Source organism: Malassezia globosa, assembly GCF_000181695.2.
Source record: "Malassezia globosa CBS 7966 chromosome Unknown mgl_sf_3.1, whole genome shotgun sequence".
Lineage (NCBI taxonomy): Eukaryota > Fungi > Basidiomycota > Malasseziomycetes > Malasseziales > Malasseziaceae > Malassezia > Malassezia globosa.
In genome coordinates this window covers 478,707-495,871 of record NW_001849871.1, presented here as the reverse complement: position 1 = coordinate 495,871, position 17,165 = coordinate 478,707, and the positions used below count along the sequence as shown (strand labels likewise).

The window sequence follows — 17,165 nt, the reverse complement described above, 5'->3', positions numbered from 1 at the left end:
TACTCTACTCACGCACACACCCACACCATCCCCCTGCCCGCCTCTCACCCTCGTTTGTACATACTGTATCATTCATTTTCTTGTAGGCGACGAACCAGCGACGTACGCTTGTGTACTCCATCACGAGCCGAGTCTCTTTGCGGCTTTTCTTCGATGCGATACGCCATGCTTCGCGTGCCTTTGACGGCATGAGCTCATCGAGGGCGACCGAGGCCATATCTAAGTAGGCAAGTGCCCAGCCAGGCTTGTGCGAATACTCGCCCGCATCGATGCCAAGCCACTTGTACGCAAGCACCTTGTGCACATGTGCCTCAAACGACGCATATTTGAGCAAGGCAGCGAGGCCATCGTGACTATCAGGTCGAAGTGACGAGAGTTTCGACACAAGCTTGTCCTTGGGCGACGACGCGTCAACACCTACACTATGCGAGGCGAGTGTATGCGCCTGGTGATACAGTGCCGATGTGTGAAGATGAAGCTTCGCGAGTAGCGACGGCGATGCATGACCTGCCGGCAACGGAGGCCCTGGCGTGATTTGGTCGGTTCCCACAGCTGATGCAAGCAGCTTTCGGATGGCCAATGCATGTGCGTCTGCCATAGCCAACTTGGAGCATGCAAGGATGCCGGTGTGCCTCAACTCAGGGGGCAGACTCGGCAAGGCACTGTCTGGTCTCGCAGTACCCGAAGGGAGGAGCTGCGTAGCAACATAGTCACACACACCGCTAGCGCGGCACAGCAAATCTGTCGCCATTTTCAGACGATCATTGCATCTCTTGCACTCGTCTGCACGGAGCGACACATTCTGTTCATATGCGCCGAGTGAGTCGACGATCGCTACGGCTTCATTACTGAGAGCAGTAGCATACAACATGTGCATTGCGCACATCTCATACAGCAGGCCATTGAGCTGGAACTTGGAGCCGCAAACCAGCATGGAACGCCACGTGAACTTGTGCTCATCGCTCAACAGGATCTTGTCTGACAATGTACAGTCATACAAGCCACATAGATATGGCAGATATTCACTCACGACCTAGTCCCGCCCGAGTTAGTGACCGGCGCAAGAACACGAGATATGGGGTGAGACGGACGTACCTGGACGACTTGGAGTGGCTCAGATGGTGCATCACGCTGAAGAAGCCGCTCGACCGATGCACGCAGCTGCACCGTGTGTGCGACATCGGCATAGAACTCGTCAGTACGTGCCTGCGACGCGAACGACGTGCTGCTCACCGAAGGCAGCGCGTACGTGTACATGGGCAGGATCCTTCCTCCACATTTCGGAGCGGCACTGGGTGGATCCGGTTTATATGTACCATCCAACGTATTGGCCAAGAGCGAACGTGAGGGGGAGGGGGGCTTGGCAGGGTCTGTTGGATGCGCGGTGCTGCATGCGTATGCGAAGATTGAGCTCACGCAAGTTCCATCTTGGGCCGTAGATGCACCCTTCATTCTCATAAGCGCCGTCGACGTCCAATGCACTTTCCCTTATGCTTGCTCATCCAAGAAGCCGTCTCTGCTCCCCGACGAACACCCCAGCCAGCTGCTGGTGCTACGACAGGTCCCACATCCCATATCCCATATCCCATACAGACGCTACTTTTGCACTCACATGCATGCTGACCCATGTCAACACAAAAATGCTACTATGACTGCCGTATTGCCACCACAGATTGGATCAAGATGATCCATGCCAGATCACGAAGCACCTCGTGCATCACCCATAGTGCATCCCTCCGTGACCTTGCACTCATACTCAGGTCCCGCTAGCTACTCACATGCAGCAAGGACCAAATGCCACCTGTCATGTTCGATCGATGCAACATCTTGGACCAAAAGACGTTGCATTCGTTGTCCTGACAAGCACCTGACATGACGTCACACTCGTATTGCCGCAACAGGCTAATCAATCCAATGCCTCAATCCTCACATAACTCTGACACGCCGGCAAGCCAAGATAGACTCCGCACATTCCATGTCTAGTCATCCGCTCGCACAGCCAACAAGTCTCTGTCATAGATCCTAACGCTCCCAAGATCCTGCCCCGCTTCAACAAGCACATGCTTCTCGTTGTCAGCTATGCACAGCATATGTAAGAATAAAGAAGCCCAGCACAAATACACTTAGTGGTGCGCATTCTTGTGGTGCTCTGTGTGCGATGTTAGTCAATCCGCGTGCGCATCGAGCCAACGTACTGAGGTGACCGTTGTATTCCAGCGTGTAGCCAAAGAGCATCAGACCACCAATCACCCACAAAAGTGGCTTGCCACTGGCGTTCTTTCCGTCAAAGTACTTGGCCTTGATGCCTGTAGCGCGCCTCTCGGGCTCGGAGCCCTTTGGCAAGGCCTTGTAGAAGTTGACCACAGCTTCTGTGTTGGCCGCGTTCTCACCCTGCACACTCTTTGGCGTGGCAATCTTGGGTGGGATCGGCAGGTTCGAGTTGAAGCGCACCCGCTGACCAGCCACGCGCATCATGCGGCCGGCCTTGTTCATCGGCGAGAAAGCACGGGCAATCATGATCGTCGTCTTCGTTGTCGTCCAAAGTAAGCAAAAGTGCCCCCAACCCGCCCACGGGTCAAGCCGGCACACACCCACCCACTCTGTCATCCACCCACTTGCGCGGACGAGTCACGTGAACACAATGGAGTCAGCGCGGTCCAGGCTGGCAAGGCACACGCGCATGTCTGTCTCTAAGGCCGAGGCTTATTGCCAGGGTAATACTGATATTTGATGGGCGCCTGGATCTGACTGACCAGAGAGTGCGCGTCAGCGTTTTCCGTCCATGATACGAGAGAAGAGAACAAGGTGGTATGAAGTAGTTGTCTTTAGAGAACTTTCCTTTCCAAACGAAAGCTAGGTTACTTCCGCCAGGTCTGCATTCTTAGAGGGTGTCGCGGCGCTGGGGAAAGGGGTGCAGTGACTGTGGCCACCAATCAGGCTCTATACATGACACGAGTTGGATGCGTGAGCGTCCATAGACAATTTCCCTCATTGAGCTGAGCCGATTCTTGTCTCCAGCGGACACAACATATCTCATTGATCTACAACAGACCTGCGCCGAACCTCTGCTTGGTTGGCATCAAGGAATATGCATTTTTTAAGCTAGACCCTAGCTACATGCGCACCGACATTTAATGAAGCTTCTTGCCAGCGCGAGCAAGGTGCGTGGCGTGCTCGACGTATGGCGTTGGAGGGACAGGCACCTCCTCCCAGAGGTTTGGCGTAAGGATCGCGTACGTCTTGGCGACGGCCTCGAACGTGGCCTTCAGGAAGTTGCCCATCGTAGCCGTCTGGCCCTTGGACTGTGTGTACACGTCATCAATACCAGCGAGCTGGAGCAGGCGCTTAGGCGCAGGTGCAGCCACAATACCAATACCACGAGGAGCTGGCACCAGACGGCACATGACCGAGGCAGACTTGCCCGACACCTTGGCCGGCACCGTGTGTGGCTTACCGAGCGCGCTACCCCAGTAGCCACGACGCACGGGAATGATCGAGATCTTGGCCATAATCATGGCGCCACGGATGGCAGAGGCCACTTCCTTGGCGCACTTGACACCCAGACCGAGATGGCCGTCCGAGTCACCAATGGCCACAAAGGCCTTGAAACGAGTGCGCTGACCGGCACGCGTCTGCTTCTGCACAGGTGTGATCTTCATCACCTCGTCGGTGAGCTTCGGCAGCAGGATATCCACCACCTGGTACTCCTTAATGGGGAGCGAGAACAGGTAGATCTCTTCCATCGACTTGATCTTGCCATCCTTCACGAGACGACCAAGCGACGTCACAGGCACTGCAACATTGTTAGCACATCTGACTCGTCGTTTGTCAAGGCTCAGTAACGGCTCAGCGACAGCAAGTAGTGCGACGCACCACCGCATGGCATAACATACTGCACTACTCGTGCGCGCGTACAAGAGACGCTGCGCGACGCTGCATCGTGCCGTCTTCACCTGTAGCATACATACCCCACTCTTCCTTCTCGTCCTTGCGAGCGCCGCGACGACCGCGGCCACCGCGTCCACGGTCACGTCCGAAACCACCACGTCCACGCTCAGCCATCTTGCTGCTGCCATGATGTGTTAGTCTGGAGGTCCACGTCTGCATATCCAGCTCGCGACATACCTTGTTCGTTGAGGAAGTAGTTGAAAGCTACCAAGAGCCGCTCGCGCTGCGAAGCGAAAAGCAGGTCCCTCAGCGCAGGCCTTCGATGCATCGCACGCGGCGGGGTGAAGTCACGCGCATAGTTGCAGAAGCACGTGATGAATTACATTTCGATCGGCCGAGATACAGCGAAATCCTCCCAGGCTTTGGACCTAATGCGTGCGCGCGCCGCCACCGCTGCTAAAGTACAGCTGCATATTGGCTGGTCTGGGTCCAGAGGCAGGCGACGGTCGGCCGCAGCGCTCGAGTTTTTCAAGTCAGCACCTCGTGTGGAAAGAGCATCTTTCTTTACACGCAATAAAATCTCTGGAGCTAGTAAGTAGGAGACGCCATTGCGACAACAACGTTGCAAGCATTTGGAGATTGTACGTTGCTAACGTGATTACAGTTGTACCATGGCCTCGAAGCAACCCGCTATCTTGAACCCAACGCCGGAGGACATCAGCCTGCTCCTCGCTGCTCAAACACACATCGGCACGAAGAACTGTGAGAAGGCCATGCTTCCTTACGTGCACAAGCGCCGTGCGGACGGTATCCACTTGATCAACATCGGCAAGACGTGGGAGAAGCTCGTGTTCGCTGCACGTGTGCTCGCTGCCGTCGAGAACCCTGCCGACATCTGTGTGATTTCAAGCCGCACCTACGGCCACCGTGCTGTGCACAAGTTCGCTGCGAACACGGGCGCAACGGCGATTGCTGGCCGCTTCACGCCTGGTTCGTTCACAAACTATATCACGCGCTCGTTCAAGGAGCCGCGTGTGATTGTCGTGACGGACCCACGTGTGGACCACCAGGCCATCCGTGAGTCGGCCTACGTCAACATTCCTGTGATTGCTCTGTGTGACACGGATGCTCCTCTGCGTCATGTCGACATTGCCATCCCTGGTAACAACAAGGGTCGCCACTCGATTGGTCTGCTGTGGTGGCTGCTCTGCCGTGAGTTCCTCCGTCTCCGTGGCATTGTGCCCCGCACGCCGAACGGCTGGAACGTCATGGTCGACATGTTCTTCTACCGCGACCCTGAGGAGATCGAGCGCGAGCAGGCTGAGGCTGCTCTGGCCAAGCAGGCTGCGGCTGCCAACGCTATGCAGGAGTCGACCATTGAGCAGGTCGACTTTGCCATTGAGGGTGCTGGCGCGGGTGGTGTGAACCCATCGGTCGCTGCCAACCTGCCTGCTGGCGGCGAGCAGGTCGACTGGAGTGCCGACGCTGCGCAGGACTGGGCTGCTGACACTGGCGCTGCGCCAGCTGCGTCGAGCTGGGACTAAATGTGCCTCGTCTCGGCATGAGTCATCTCAACAGGCCTTTTCGTTCAGAACGTGCCCCTTTTATGTAGGTGTGGGTTCGAGACATGTTTGATCTCGAAGCCTTGAAGTGCATGTCTCCAAAAAAATACGCGTTGTCTGGCCTCTTGCGTTCGGCTCCCTATGGAGAATCTCTCACTGGCGGGGGATGCGTAAGAGCCCATATTCCGAGAGCCTTTCTAGCGTCATAGTCGTGTAGAAATGACTGCCAGTGCAACTTTCAAAGCACCGTGTGCTTTACGTGAATGGTCTGTTGCGACAAGTTCACTGTCGGCAGAGTATGGTCTCGAGGCTGTTAGCGGGGAGGATTTGCGGCAGTGGAGTCGTGAATTTGTGGAGCGATTTTTCGAATTGGGGCTTTATGCGTGGGTAAGAAGCACGCGCCGTCATCCATTGTAGATCGAGTCTCGATTCGTGTTGCAGTGCTGGATGCATGGCGACAAAGGGGCATGATGCGGCGCGTAAGGATGCTGTAAGAATGCGTGTGCGCGCATTTGATGATGCAGATGATGAGGATGCTGAAGCAAGTGCGCCTAGGATGGCACCTGCGCGCAAGCGCAAACCACCACGCCAGGGGGCCATGTCATCGTTTCTGCGTGAACTACAGGAGGCGCAAGCGAAGCGGGCCGAGTCGCTATCTATACCGAAAGCAAAGGAAACGTACAGAGAGCATGTTTCAGGGTCTGAAGTACAGCTGGATTCGACTAACATATGTGTACAGCCGCTCCCAGCATCTGCCATGTCAGAGCATAGACTTGGCACGTTTTTTGCACAGTGGGGTGATGTTGCCTGCGTGAGCCTGTCGAAAAAAGAACCCAGTGTTACTGCCTCTGCATATGCGCACGTCGCGTACACGAGTCGCCGAGATGCTGAGTTAGCGCTCCAAGAGACAAATGGCCTCGTGTGGAATGATGTCACACTCTCATCAAGTTGGGCACCGCCTATCTCGTTACCCGACGGAGAACCAGCGTATTCAGCACGCCGATCGCGCAAGCGAAGAGCCAGGGAGCAAGGTCACTACGCTCATGCGCAGGGGGGGCGTGAGTGTTCCCCAGTACCTGTGCGACATAGGCACACACATCGGTCGACGTCGCCGGTACATATTTCAGCGGAATTTCAGGATGCCGGGTACGCATCCATGTACTCGACAGACTCAGAAGAGGTGTCTGAGTCCGATCTGCATCGCGGGAATGGTGAGCTCCCGATGTTGGCCGCCCGTCGACTTCAAGCCATGCTCAAAGGCCTCACTCCCCGTCGCGAACGCATTGCGCGATGCATGAAACTAGCGCTGGATCATGCGGACGCAGCACCATCCGTGGCCGACATGATCGCTCGGTCTCTGCTGGTGCCGACGACGCCACTGCCGCGTAAACTCGCGCGCCTCTACGCCATGTCAGATATTTTGTACAATACCGCGGCGCCAGTGGCATGTGCATGGAAGTACCGCGAGGCATTTCAGCCATGGCTCGAGGCCATCTTTTTGCACTGGGGAGCGACGATTCGAGCATGTCCTTTGTGCCAGACGACGGAAGAGACGAAGCAGCAGGTTCTGGCCGTGCTAACGTGCTGGGACACGTGGCTCATATGGCCACCGACGCTACTTAAACACCTGAGAGACGCAGTGGAGGGACCAGAGACATTGGATCATAACAAGACAGATGCATGAATATGGTACAAAAGAGCTATGCAACACAGGGTGGAGAAAGGTTTTCACCAGCCGAAGCGGAGTTGGTCTCGAGTAAAGACGGGTGGTTTCCAATGCAAGTGTTCAGGATGGATGCGCCGGCGCTTCTTTTTCATTTGGCGTTCGTGTTTTTCTATAATGGCATCCGACAGGACCAGATAGTGTTTGCCCTGGTATTGCTTGAGCATGTTAAGGGCTTGGCAAGTCTGGAGGACATCTGCATGCACGATCGATGTCTTGTTGGCAATGTCGTCAATACTGACTTCCTCGTTCGTATGGAGAAGAAGCTCGACGATCGTCTCAGACCAATAGGCACGATACCCAAGTAAGCCCAAGTCGGATAAGGGCTTTTCCGGACTACCAAGCTTGTTTTCGCGCTTGGAAAGCTCGTACGAAAACTCAATCAGCAAGCGCCCGAATCCACTGCGCTGATGCTGTGGAAGTGTAAGAATACAAGCGACATTGTAGCCTTCGGCACTCTCCTTTTCCTTGGAGAAGTAGCCGATCATATGACAGCCTGTGTTGTCGCGTTGGCACATCACGTAGTAAAGAAAGGGGTCGACGTCATAGTACAAAGTCTTGTGGTCGAGGAAGCACTTGCTCAGTAAGCACAGGTTCCTGCACCAAGTCTTTTGCCGACGGCCGTCGATTTCGAAAAAGCTGATATCTTCACAACGGTAGATCTCGTTGCCGGGTGGATGAAGCAGAGTACACTTTTGCCGGTGTCGCTTCATCAGAAACTCGGACGGAAAGTATGACAGGCACATTTCACATAGGTACAGGCAATCAATGTATGCATACTCTGAGGGGTAAGGACTGAAGTACCAAGCCTCAATCTGATGCTTGCCCTTTGGATCATGTTCAGATTTTTGACACGCGAGATTTCGCTGGCACATTGGGTCATGGAACCTGACGTACGCAGTTTCTCAACTTCTTTTTCTTTGCTGAAAGACTCGTCCACTTCGCTTTTGACCACGACATCTTGGCCATTACCACCACCACTACTACCGGCCCCCGGACCGCCTGACTCGCCGGAGGGCAGGCGTTGTTGCGCGAGTAGGAGTACCTTGAACAGAGCGCACACCCTGCACGACTTTACGTTTCGTGTTCTTGTTGGATGAGCTTGATTCTGGCGGCCTGGGCCATTCCATCTCTCGCGACAACACTAGCTTTGCCGATGGCACCCACTCGTCCAATCGCTTGTTGAATTCACAGTAATGAACGTAGAAATCGAGTTCTGGCTCCTTTTCCTTAACGGCATGTTCACCCTTTTCCTGGATTTCTTGTAGGAGATGAAGTCTATTTTGTCGCTTTTCGCGGATCGAGAGCACTTCCGCCAAACGTTGCTCCCATTCACCGGTATCTGAATTGATCTTTTCCACATACAGCTTGGCACCAACGACAACATCTTTTAGCTCATACTCACCGCCCTCGTATTTTGGCGGAGGCTCCTCTTGATCAGCCTTGACATTCTTGCTGGCAGTTCGAGGTGGCATGTTGTTCTCGAGCGCCTAGCTTTCGTTTTTCTTTTTTCTAACCTGTTCCCCACTCTTTTCACACACACACGCACGCACCACGCTTTTTTACCTTCTCTCAATTCCTCGGTGGCGTTGGGCTGCTGAGGAGCACGCAAAAGAAGCAACCAGATACCTATCACGTGATCCATTCGTGCGCAGGGGTGGAGTCATTGAGCAGCGACGCGCGATGCATGAAGGGAGCAGGAGCAGGTGGAAGTGTCATTCGTGTGACACCCAGCCAAACTCCACACCGATTGTCCCCAAGCCGAGGAAGTGGACGACAGAGTTTGCGTACGTGTGGCAAACGAGCAAGACTAGCGACACTCGTACGTTTGAGACGCGCAAAAAGCGTGGGGGACTCGTAGGCCCTCTACCGTTGTTTGTTGTGCCGTGCCAACCATACCATGTCGAACGAGGAGCTGGATGACATTCAGCGACTCCGGGCATCACGTCCATCAGCACTAAGAAGTGGGATTGGACTTGCAAGTAACAAGGAAGACAAAGACATTTATGGATCAGGGTCATCGCGCTCCAACTACGTCGAGTCTATTCCCGTACGTCGTGGCGATGTGGATAACGATGCTTCGGACGACGATGAGCAGCCAAGGCGTGCAAACCCACTGGATGCATTCACTGCGCCACAGCACCTATTGAATGAGTTTGCTGACGACTCGTTCGATCCGTTGGCGGAGCGTGTAGCACAGCGCCAGTTGGCGACGCGTCAGTCAGACTACCATAACCGTCGATTCCAACGCGATGCGGGACCTGATTCACAACGTGATCCATTCGCACAGCCGAGCGAAGAGGGCGATGCGCCTGCGGAGGAGGGATATCGAGATGCCATGCGTCGTGCACAGGTAGAGCGTGAAGAGCACAGAGTGCGTCGGATCATTGAGGAAAAAGAACGGTCTATGGACTATCAGTCTCCTGCGGCTGAGCCGTCCGAAACCATGGGACAGGGGGCCTTGCCGCAGCGGAAGCGCCGGTGGGACGTAGCTCCCGATGACGTGCGTCCCGCGGCGCACGAAGGAGCCACGCTGCCGGCCTCTTCTGCCACAGATACAGAGACAGATACATCCTCGACCAAGCGGCGCCGCTCACGCTGGGATGAAATTCCCGCGGAAGACACGGGTGTCGACACGTCCAAACGATCGCGATGGGATCAGACGCCGGCAGGTGAGTTTTCATCTGCATCTACATCCTCGTCGACGAGCACGACTGCACCTCCTGCAACTGCTTCTGACTCTGTGGCAACAAAGGTGCCATTCAAGCCAGCGCGTGTGCGGTACATGTCCGACAGCGAGCTGGACGCGCTCCTCCCGAGTGAAGGATACACGATTGTTGAGCCGCCACCAGGGTATGCGCCTGTGCGCACAGGCGCGCACAAGCTGACCGAGGCGCCGGAGGGAGAGAGCGGTTTCACAATGCACGAGTCATCGACGCTGGGGGGGATGGCCGATGACATTGTCGCTGACCTGCCGACGGATGTGCCAGGTGTGGGCCAGCTGGCCTTTATGAAGCCCGAGGACCAAAAATACTTTGGCAAAGTGTTGCAAGAGGAGGATGAGAACGAACGACTGACACGTGCGGAGGCCAAGGAACGAGAAATCATGCGTCTGCTCCTCAAGATCAAAAACGGCACACCGCCACTTCGGAAGCAGGCACTGCGGCAGATTGCCGATCAAGCCCGGGAGTTTGGGCCTGGCCCGCTCTTTGACAAGATCCTGCCGCTTTTGATGGAGCGGACGCTCGAGGACCAGGAGCGTCATCTGCTGGTCAAGGTGATTGACCGTGTGCTGTACAAGTTGGATGAGCTCGTGCGGCCGTACGTGCACCGGATTCTCGTTGTGATTGAGCCGTTGCTGATTGACGAGGACTACTATGTGCGTATTGAGGGGCGCGAGATCATCAGCAACCTAGCGAAGGCGGCTGGCCTGGCACACATGATTAGCACCATGCGGCCGGACATTGACCATGCGGATGAATATGTGCGGAACACAACGGCACGAGCGCTCGCTGTCGTGGCGTCAGCGCTGGGTATTCCAGCGATCCTGCCGTTCCTGCGTGCTGTATGCCGGTCGAAAAAGAGCTGGCAGGCACGCCACACGGCCGTGCGTGTTGTGCAGCAGATGGCCATCATGATGGGCTGTGCAGTGCTTCCGCACCTACGCAATTTGGTCGACTGCATCGAGAAGGGCCTAGAGGACGAGCAGCAAAAGGTCAAGACGATGACAGCGCTTGCTCTGTCGGCACTAGCGGAGGCGTCGGCGCCCTATGGCATAGAGAGTTTCGAGAATGTGCTCAAGCCGCTGTGGCTTGGCATTCGGCATCATCGTGGGCGCGGCCTAGCGGCATTCCTCAAGGCGATTGGGTTCATCATTCCGCTGATGGACTCGGACAGCACGCTGTACTTTGTGAAGGAGATCACTCCCACGCTGATCCGCGAGTTCCAAAGCGCCGATGACGAGATGCGGCGCATTGTGCTGAAAGTTGTGCGGCAATGTGCTGTGACGGACGGCGTCACGGGCACGTTCCTGCGTGCGGAGCTCGTGCCGGACTATTTCAAGGCATTCTGGGTGCGCCGCATGGCACTGGACCGGCGGAACTTCCGCGAAGTCGTCGAGACGACACGCGCTCTTGCAGACAAGGTCGGCGTGAGCGACGTCGTCGGCCGTCTCGTACACTTTCTGAAGGACGATAGCGAGCCATTCCGCAAGATGGCGATGGACGCGATCCAGCATGTCGTCGCATCGCTTGGCACAGCCGATGTAGACGAGCGGTTGGAGGTTCAGCTTGTCGATGGCATGATCTATGCGTTCCAGGAACAGTCTGTTGAAGATCGTGTCATGCTGAATGGCGTCGGCACCATTGCCAATGCGCTCGGGATGCGGATCAACCCGTACCTGATGCAGATCGTGTCGACGATCCTGTGGCGCCTCAACAACAAGAATGCGAGCACGCGGCAGCAGGCGGCCGACTTGACGACGAAGCTGGCCGTCGTCATCAAGCAGTGCGGCGAGGACGCCTTGCTGTCGAACCTGGGTGTGTGTGCTCTTTGAGCAGCTGGGCGAAGAGTTTCCCGAGACGCTGGCAAGCATGATCGCAGCCGAGGGCGCTATTGCGAATGTGGTCGGCATGACCCAGATGAATCCGCCCGTCAAGGACCTGCTTCCGCGCATGACGCCCATTCTGCGCAACCGGCACGAGCGCGTGCAGGAGGCCAGTATCAACCTGATCGGGCGCATCGCCGACCGGGGCGCCGAGTTCGTTAGTGCACGTGAGTGGATGCGCATCTGCTTTGAGCTGCTCGACCTACTCAAGGCACACAAGAAGGCCGTACGGCGCGCGGCCATCAACAGTTTTGGCTACATTGCCAAGGCCATTGGACCACAGGACGTGCTGCAGGTGCTGCTGACGAACCTGCGCGTCCAGGAACGCCAGAGCCGTGTGTGCTCGACGGTCGCGATCGCCATTGTCGCAGAGACGTGTGGGCCGTTCACGTGTCCGCCGGCGATCTTGAACGAGTACCGGACGCTTGAGTTCAACGTCAAGCACGGCTGCCTGAAAGCACTCAGCTGGGTGTTTGAGTACATTGGCGAAATGAGCAAAGATTACGTGTACAGCGTCATGACCCTGCTCGACGACGCCTTCACGGACCGCGATGTCGTGCATCGGCAGACGGCCGCCAGCATTGTCAAGCATCTCGCGCTCGGCACCGCAGGCCTCGGCAGGGAAGACGCCATGCAGCACTTGCTCAATCTCGTGTGGCCGAACCTGTTTGAAACGAGTCCTCACGTGATCAATGCCGTCATGGAGGCCATCGAGGCACTGCGTGTCTCACTGGGGCCAGGCGTCATTCTGTACCATACGCTGCAGGGGCTCTTCCATCCCGCGCGCAAAGTGCGCGAGGCTTATGTGCGCACGTACAACACCAACTATGTCGGTGCACAGGACGCACTGGTTGCGTACTACCCGTCGCTCGATGACCAGCCTGAGGAACATCGTGACTATGCACGCCATGATCTAGCTATGGTTCTGTAGGGGAGACCGGCTCACTGTCTGTCGTTGCCGGTAAAAAGAATCCTATGTGTTTTTACACGTGTGACTCGTCCATCGCAGCATCGTCGCTGTCGCTGTCGCTGTCGTTCGCGTCGTCATCCATCCGTGCCGTATCAGTCAGCACTCGGCTGCTTGGCTCCTCCATGTCCCCCTCATCGTCCATGGCCTCTTCTCCGTGCACACCTAATACGGAATCCATGGCCTGCAGCGTGTAGTCGAGCATCGCACTTTCCACGAGCATGCGGTCCACACGCGCATAGTGCCGCTCTGTGTATGGCATGAGTCCGTCGAGCATGGACAAGGCCGACATCCCGTGGGCGTGGCCTGTGTGCGAGTCCTTTTGCTTGCGGGCTTCTTCAAATGCATCGAGGATCGCCTCTGCATCCCACTGCCGCACGATAGCATGCAGCAGCAGTTGTGCTATGGGCGATGTGCGCGAGGATGTGTTCCAGTCGCGGATGTAGGATAAGAGCTGCACCAGCTGTGAGCGAGGCAACGTTTGCAAAATCCCATCAACAGCAGCCAGGCCGGTTATACTGCCACGCCGTGTATCCTCGTCCTCATCCTCATCATGAGCAGCCCCACGAACGTGCCGAGTGCCCAATGCATCAGCAAGCAAGCGGTCCATCGACGCCATCGCATCATAGTCTGGTCTTGATGTAGCGACCTGTGAGAAGAGCTGCAACAAACGGCGTGGCTGGTCCAGCTGGAACGCCAACGCAATTGCATTCCGGTAGTCTTTCAGCAGTACCAGATTCGTAAACTGCTGCTCCCGTTCGACAGCTTCTTTCGCCACGGCCATCTTCTCTGCCTCGACAGCTGCAGTCGTATCGCTCCATAACGTGATGGTGCTGTCTGCTGCACCACTGATGATCTGAAGTGGCGTCGATGCCGTCTCCTCACGCACAGCGAGCGTCCAGATCTTGTCCTCGTGTGCGTCCACGGTCACTGCACACTCTTCATCCCGCACATTCCATACCTTGACCAGGCCGTCGTTTCCTGACGACACAATCTGGGCTCCACTTGGCAGGTACTGCAGCCGAAGCACACTGCCTGTATGTCCTTCAAACACACGCACACAGGCAAAGTCCTGCAGACTCCACATCCGGACCGTCTGATCACTGGACGCGGAGGCAAATGCCTGTTCGGCTGGCGAGAACTGGACGGACCAAACACCGCGCTTATGGCCGCGGCACGTCGCCAGTGTATCGAGCGTAGCGGATGGCTTCGTGTGTTTGCCAGGCGCCGTATAGTTCAGCCGGAAGACCTTGACCGTGCGGTCCTGGGAGCCCGAGACAAGAAGGCCATTGTTGGGCGCAATGTCAATGGCGTTGATGTCCTTCTCGTGGATCTTGAGTGTGATGAGCGATGAGAGCTTGGTAAAGCGGTTGTCGTCCGTGAGCTGTGAGAGATCCCATAGCTTCAATGTCCGATCCTGGCTCGCTGTGACGACGAACGGCGTCATTTCCAGGCTCTTGCGCGCAAACTTGACGCACCCCACACTCTCTGCATGGCCCTCACAAATGCCGAGACATGTCCAGCTATCGCGTCCATCGTCGACACGCGCCCAGATGCGTGCTGTCTGGTCTTTGGAGCCAGACACAAGCCACTTGCTATCAGGGCTTGCATCGAGACTTAGCACCATGTCTGCATGCCCGTCGACGAGCGATACATCATGGTCATGGGTATCAAGCTTGTATATGCGCAGCTGGCTGTTGTTCGATGCGACAGCGAGAAACTTCTGCTGCTCTAGCAGCGTCACGTCGACAATTTCGTCATTGTACCCGACAAGCTGGTGCGTCTGGACAAGTTGGGGCTCCGTGTCGGACGATGCATGGAGCGCAAAGAACGCCAAGTCTTGCGTCGCTGACACCGTCACGATGGCGTGCGATTCTGACGACACAAGTGCATCCATCAGTCCGCGAAGTTCATCATCATCATCATCATCATCATCATCGACGTCGTCCTTGCCGCCGCCGCCGTGCTCGTGGCCATCGCCATGCGCATTGTCGCCGCGGTGTGTAGCCGAGACCCATCCAGCACCTGAATCCGTCTCTCGTGTCGACTCCTGCCGGGTCACTTCGCTCCCCGAGGACACATCCCACACGCGCAAGATGCCCTTGGACCCAGCGGTCGCGAACCACGGCGTTCCTGGCAAGAACTTGAGCGCTTCAATGCGCTCATGAATCAACTGGATATCACGTCGGGTCCAACGCCCTTCTTTCCAGTCCCAAAACACCAGGGTCTGATCGCGAGCTCCTGACACGATGGTATTGCCATCGGACGAAATGCCGATCCCACGGACGACACCCGCATGAGCATGCAGGACGGCCGTTGGTTTCGAAGCCGCCTTGGCACCACCCCGCAAATCCCAGACACGTACCTTCCCATCGACGCATCCGGTTATGAGCTGCACACCCCGTGCAGAGGAGCCAGCTCGCCGTGACTCGACATGCCAGCAAAGAGCACTCACGACGCCGCCATGTCCGCGAAATACATGTGTGCAGTAGCCGCCACGCAAGTCCCAGACCTTGACGGATCCATCAGCACTGCCTGTAGCCAGCAGGCTCGACGTCGGGTCAACAGCCATCAGAGCAACGGGTGCCTCATGTGCCTTGGATATGGTGCGTACACGCTCCATGTCTGCTAATGCATACACATGCAAGGACAACGAGCGTGACGCTGTAATCATAAAGGTATCATTTGGTGTTAATGCGAGGCTGTTAATGTCCTCGCCATCACCGGTGATTTTATGCAAGATCCGTGACGTTGCTGATTCTACGATGTGGACGTCAGTGCCGAACGATGTGGCGAGCCAACCAGCATCAGCTGTCACAGCTACAGCGCCTCCTGAATAGAATGGATCAAGTGATTCACTCTTTGCAAACGATGTACGTAGACGAGGCTTACTTGAGCCCGCATCGCTTGCTGCTGGCATCGTCGTCGCACAGTACAAATCCACTCGGTCTGTGCTCGTACGCGACGAAAAAAAAATTCAAGCCGCTTGTGTGTGGCTCACGTAACACGAGACCGCCCAGCTTGATCTCAGGGCTCGTTCTCACGAATCGTGGATTTATGCCTCTGAAAAGCGCCGTTGCTCCTGAGGCGAAGATATCAGTCCCATCCGTTCATGTGCCGCTTGCTATGGCTAGCCTGAACGGGGTGGCCTTGGAGACCGCACATGCCGTGTTCCATAGCGTACGTTGTATATAGTCAAGTGTCTGTATGTGCACACATAGCATGGCCGATACATCATTCGAAGGGGGAGAAGGGGAGAGAGCGTGAGCCCAGTCCAAGTGCGTCCAATCTAGTTAGCGACCCCATGGGCTTGCAAGCAAGTGGCATGCATCAAGGCCAACTAAAGCCATCATTTTTTTTTTTTTTTTTTTTCGCCGTGAGAACCTTGTGCGAAGCTACCTATTCTATACGCGCTCCCTGTTGAACTGCATATCCGACGTATCAACCATGGAACCAGTCTGGATACCACGCTGCGGGTACTGGTCAAATGCACTACATATGTGTGTCAGTATAAGGACGCAAAGACGCGCGGCGATACGTACGGAAGGAACCTGATGCGATGCGCAGCGGGCTTCTGAGCATCTTGGATCATAAGCTGCGACTCTGCCTTCTTGATCGACAAGTCCAGGTGCTCCTGGTTCGACTCGCGAGTCTGTTCAGAAGGAGTAGACCAAGCTTCAAGTAGTTCCGTCAGGTATGGCTTGCCACTGTTGTCGCCGCTGCTTGTACCAGCCTGGTTCTCCTTCAACGAGAGACGATGAGCAACGAGACCTCCAACAAGGCCAAAGAGAGCCAGCAGCCATAGGCGTGAGTTGAAGCCTGTATCCATAGTTAGTTTCGTCTTCTTGGCTCTCACGTCGACACCAACATACCTTCGCGTGGGTACTCGGCTGTTTGTGCAGCCGACGTCGGCTGCTGCGCACCACGAGCGATCCTTGTCATATGAAGAGCACGAGACGCTTCAGCCGAGCGGAACGCAGTCGCTGCGGGAGCACGCGCAGCTCGGATGGATCGTGCCCAAGAAACCACCATATTTGTCGACAGCGAAGCGACGCATCTCTTCATGTCGGGGACGGCCGACTTGGCCTCGCGCGCCCCTCTGGAGGCGGCGTACCATCACGTGACACGTTCGCCTTGCATCCCACCGTCAAGTCACAGGCTATAGACACATCTCAAGGGCTCCCTGCTCATCGTGCTGCACCATGATGGTGGATCCCTTGACTGCTTTCTGATAACGCGCCGCTTGCGCAACAACTAGCATCATGCTATGAAAGATTATTTTGCTCAACAAGTGATGGCATGTGTATTAATTTTCTTTTTCTCCCAGTCTGGAATCGCACGTCGCGAGAAGTAGGCGAAACGTGCTAGCGAACTCCACGTTGTTCGTGTGTCTTGTCTATGTTGCATTTGTGCGACCGC

At 56.0% G+C, this 17,165-nt stretch overlaps 10 protein-coding genes across 10 annotated transcripts; 3 read left to right on the top strand and 7 right to left on the bottom strand.

The window, feature by feature from the left end:
• Nucleotides 1-4: 4 nt before the first annotated feature.
• On the bottom strand, nt 5-934 carry MGL_1556 (uncharacterized protein; the record flags this gene model as incomplete). The annotated part of the gene is made up of 1 exon (XM_001731321.1): nt 5-934. The coding sequence occupies one exon, from the start codon at nt 932-934 to the stop codon at nt 5-7; it is 930 nt and encodes a 309-aa protein (XP_001731373.1).
• A 1,139-nt stretch (nt 935-2,073) lies between these two features.
• Nucleotides 2,074-2,517, bottom strand: MGL_1555 (uncharacterized protein; the record flags this gene model as incomplete). The annotated part of the gene is made up of 1 exon (XM_001731320.1): nt 2,074-2,517. The coding sequence occupies one exon, from the start codon at nt 2,515-2,517 to the stop codon at nt 2,074-2,076; it is 444 nt and encodes a 147-aa protein (XP_001731372.1).
• A 614-nt stretch (nt 2,518-3,131) lies between these two features.
• MGL_1554 (uncharacterized protein) lies at nt 3,132-4,062 on the bottom strand (the record flags this gene model as incomplete). Its single annotated transcript, XM_001731319.1, has 2 exons — nt 3,132-3,793; nt 3,969-4,062. The coding sequence occupies 2 exons, from the start codon at nt 4,060-4,062 to the stop codon at nt 3,132-3,134; spliced, it is 756 nt and encodes a 251-aa protein (XP_001731371.1).
• Nucleotides 4,063-4,559: 497 nt separating this feature from the next.
• On the top strand, nt 4,560-5,432 carry MGL_1553 (uncharacterized protein; the record flags this gene model as incomplete). Its single annotated transcript, XM_001731318.1, has 1 exon — nt 4,560-5,432. One exon carries the CDS (start codon nt 4,560-4,562, stop codon nt 5,430-5,432), a length of 873 nt encoding a protein of 290 aa, XP_001731370.1.
• Nucleotides 5,433-5,946: 514 nt separating this feature from the next.
• MGL_1552 (uncharacterized protein) lies at nt 5,947-7,134 on the top strand (the record flags this gene model as incomplete). The annotated part of the gene is made up of 1 exon (XM_001731317.1): nt 5,947-7,134. One exon carries the CDS (start codon nt 5,947-5,949, stop codon nt 7,132-7,134), a length of 1,188 nt encoding a protein of 395 aa, XP_001731369.1.
• Nucleotides 7,135-7,178: 44 nt separating this feature from the next.
• Nucleotides 7,179-7,886, bottom strand: MGL_1551 (uncharacterized protein; the record flags this gene model as incomplete). The annotated part of the gene is made up of 1 exon (XM_001731316.1): nt 7,179-7,886. One exon carries the CDS (start codon nt 7,884-7,886, stop codon nt 7,179-7,181), a length of 708 nt encoding a protein of 235 aa, XP_001731368.1.
• A 270-nt stretch (nt 7,887-8,156) lies between these two features.
• MGL_1550 (uncharacterized protein) lies at nt 8,157-8,648 on the bottom strand (the record flags this gene model as incomplete). Its single annotated transcript, XM_001731315.1, has 1 exon — nt 8,157-8,648. The coding sequence occupies one exon, from the start codon at nt 8,646-8,648 to the stop codon at nt 8,157-8,159; it is 492 nt and encodes a 163-aa protein (XP_001731367.1).
• A 425-nt stretch (nt 8,649-9,073) lies between these two features.
• On the top strand, nt 9,074-12,710 carry MGL_1549 (uncharacterized protein; the record flags this gene model as incomplete). Its single annotated transcript, XM_001731314.1, is given in 2 exon segments — nt 9,074-11,713; nt 11,733-12,710. 2 exon segments carry the CDS (start codon nt 9,074-9,076, stop codon nt 12,708-12,710), a joined length of 3,618 nt encoding a protein of 1,205 aa, XP_001731366.1.
• Nucleotides 12,711-12,762: 52 nt separating this feature from the next.
• Nucleotides 12,763-15,420, bottom strand: MGL_1548 (uncharacterized protein; the record flags this gene model as incomplete). Its single annotated transcript, XM_001731313.1, has 1 exon — nt 12,763-15,420. The coding sequence occupies one exon, from the start codon at nt 15,418-15,420 to the stop codon at nt 12,763-12,765; it is 2,658 nt and encodes an 885-aa protein (XP_001731365.1).
• Nucleotides 15,421-16,251: 831 nt separating this feature from the next.
• On the bottom strand, nt 16,252-16,575 carry MGL_1547 (uncharacterized protein; the record flags this gene model as incomplete). Its single annotated transcript, XM_001731312.1, has 1 exon — nt 16,252-16,575. The coding sequence occupies one exon, from the start codon at nt 16,573-16,575 to the stop codon at nt 16,252-16,254; it is 324 nt and encodes a 107-aa protein (XP_001731364.1).
• Nucleotides 16,576-17,165: the final 590 nt, after the last annotated feature.